Source organism: Verticillium alfalfae, genomic scaffold (genome assembly GCF_000150825.1).
Source record: "Verticillium alfalfae VaMs.102 supercont1.20 genomic scaffold, whole genome shotgun sequence".
Lineage (NCBI taxonomy): Eukaryota > Fungi > Ascomycota > Sordariomycetes > Glomerellales > Plectosphaerellaceae > Verticillium > Verticillium alfalfae.
Window position 1 is genome coordinate 1 of NW_003315019.1, and position 1,583 is coordinate 1,583.

A 1,583-nucleotide genomic window follows, 5' to 3' on the forward strand; every position below is an offset into this window, starting at 1 on the left:
AAACCTGGACTCTGCCTTACAAGAAAACCGGCAAAGAGGTCTGCCCAGATAATGACGAAATTTGGGAGGCCAGGAGGTAGGATATGGTCACCTGTCGTGAGCTATATACACTATTAGGCATTGAGGGCTGGTTTGTCAGAGCATTGTTTAGAGTATATTAAGACGCTCTACAATAGGATCTGTAGCTGGTTAGCCGGGGGTATAGGATCCTAACCCTAACCCTAACCCTAACCCTAACCCTAACCCTAACCCTAACCCTAACCCTAACCCTAACCCTAACCCTAACCCTAACCCTAACCCTAACCCTAACCCTAACCTAACCCTAACCCTAACCCTAACCCTAACCCTAACCCTAATACTAGAGTAGATTAGCTTAAATAGGAGAATATACTTAACCTAACCCTAAAGCTCGTATATAATAATTAATAATAATTAATTATATAATAATATATTAATATAGACCCGCTTAGTAAAAACCGTATCTATATTTAATAGGGGTTCGCTTTAGTAGGATAATCTACTCGATTACCTTTAGCCTACTACTTAGGGTCTACTAAGCTAGGGGGCTAGCTAGGTAGTAAGGGTCTTAAAAGAACGTATATATAGGCTATAGAGGGCCCCCTAAACTATAGAGGGCTAGAATTCAGATATATTCCTATCCTATACCTATATTCTAACCACCTACGGACCCTATAGAAGACCTCTTAACTCTACTCTAAACAATGCTCTGACAAACCAGCCCTCAACCCCTAATAGTGTATATAGCTCACGACAGGTGACCATATCCTACCTCCGGGGCCTCCCAAATTTCGTCATTATCTGGCCAGACCTCTTTGCCGTTTTTCTTTAAGGTAGAGTCAGGTTTCTCAGGGGCATGAGTGGCCTCCCTGAACTCTAGGGTTTTTGCGTTGTTCACATAGCCGTGACACGATACATGTGTCTCGCGCCCAAGGTGATCGATCGACTTGTAGCTGAAAGTGACATGTTCGCCCTTGGGGTCTTTCTGACGCCTGCCGTTGATCGTAGTCGTGTTGTGAACTTCGCTCCTGTTCGATGTCAGCTGCAAGGAACGCGAAGTGGCTGGCTTCCTTTCGCGGACCTTATGAAAACCGCCTTGGGGTAGAGCTCCCGGTCTCTGGCAGTCTGGTATGCCAGCGCAACGAGTTGGCGCATTCTGGTGTCCGTCGGTCTGTTCAATCTAAAGAAGTAGTACTTGACGACGTTGATGGTGGACATGTTGGTGGCCGATGTGCGGCTGAGAGTTTTTGATTGTGAGACGGCGGGAGATACTTGACGACAAATTGATACAGTAGGGAGATTCTGTGTATGTTATGTCCAGTACTCTTCTCCTGCGCCTGCGCCGTTTCTTCGGCCTCGCCTTGCTGTGTAATATCAAGTAACCCATCTTCAGGCGCGTCTTGTAACGCTGGTAGGTCGCATTTCTCACCCTCACCTGTTCTTGGTTTATTTTTGGCAGCTTTTTGACTCCATATCCCTTACACGTTGGCCCCGCGACGAGACCGACATTGCACGGCCAATCTTCGGGTGCCTCGCGCCCGTCACAAGTGCCTACTAATGCTGAA

General features: G+C 46.8%; 1 protein-coding gene across 1 annotated transcript; it reads right to left on the reverse strand.

Annotated features, from left to right (window-relative positions):
- Positions 1-766: 766 nt before the first annotated feature.
- On the reverse strand, positions 767-1,236 carry VDBG_10158 (conserved hypothetical protein; the record flags this gene model as incomplete). Its single annotated transcript, XM_002999563.1, has 2 exons — positions 767-1,046; positions 1,100-1,236. The coding sequence occupies 2 exons, from the start codon at positions 1,234-1,236 to the stop codon at positions 767-769; spliced, it is 417 nt and encodes a 138-aa protein (XP_002999609.1).
- Between the last annotated feature and the right edge of the window lie 347 nt (positions 1,237-1,583).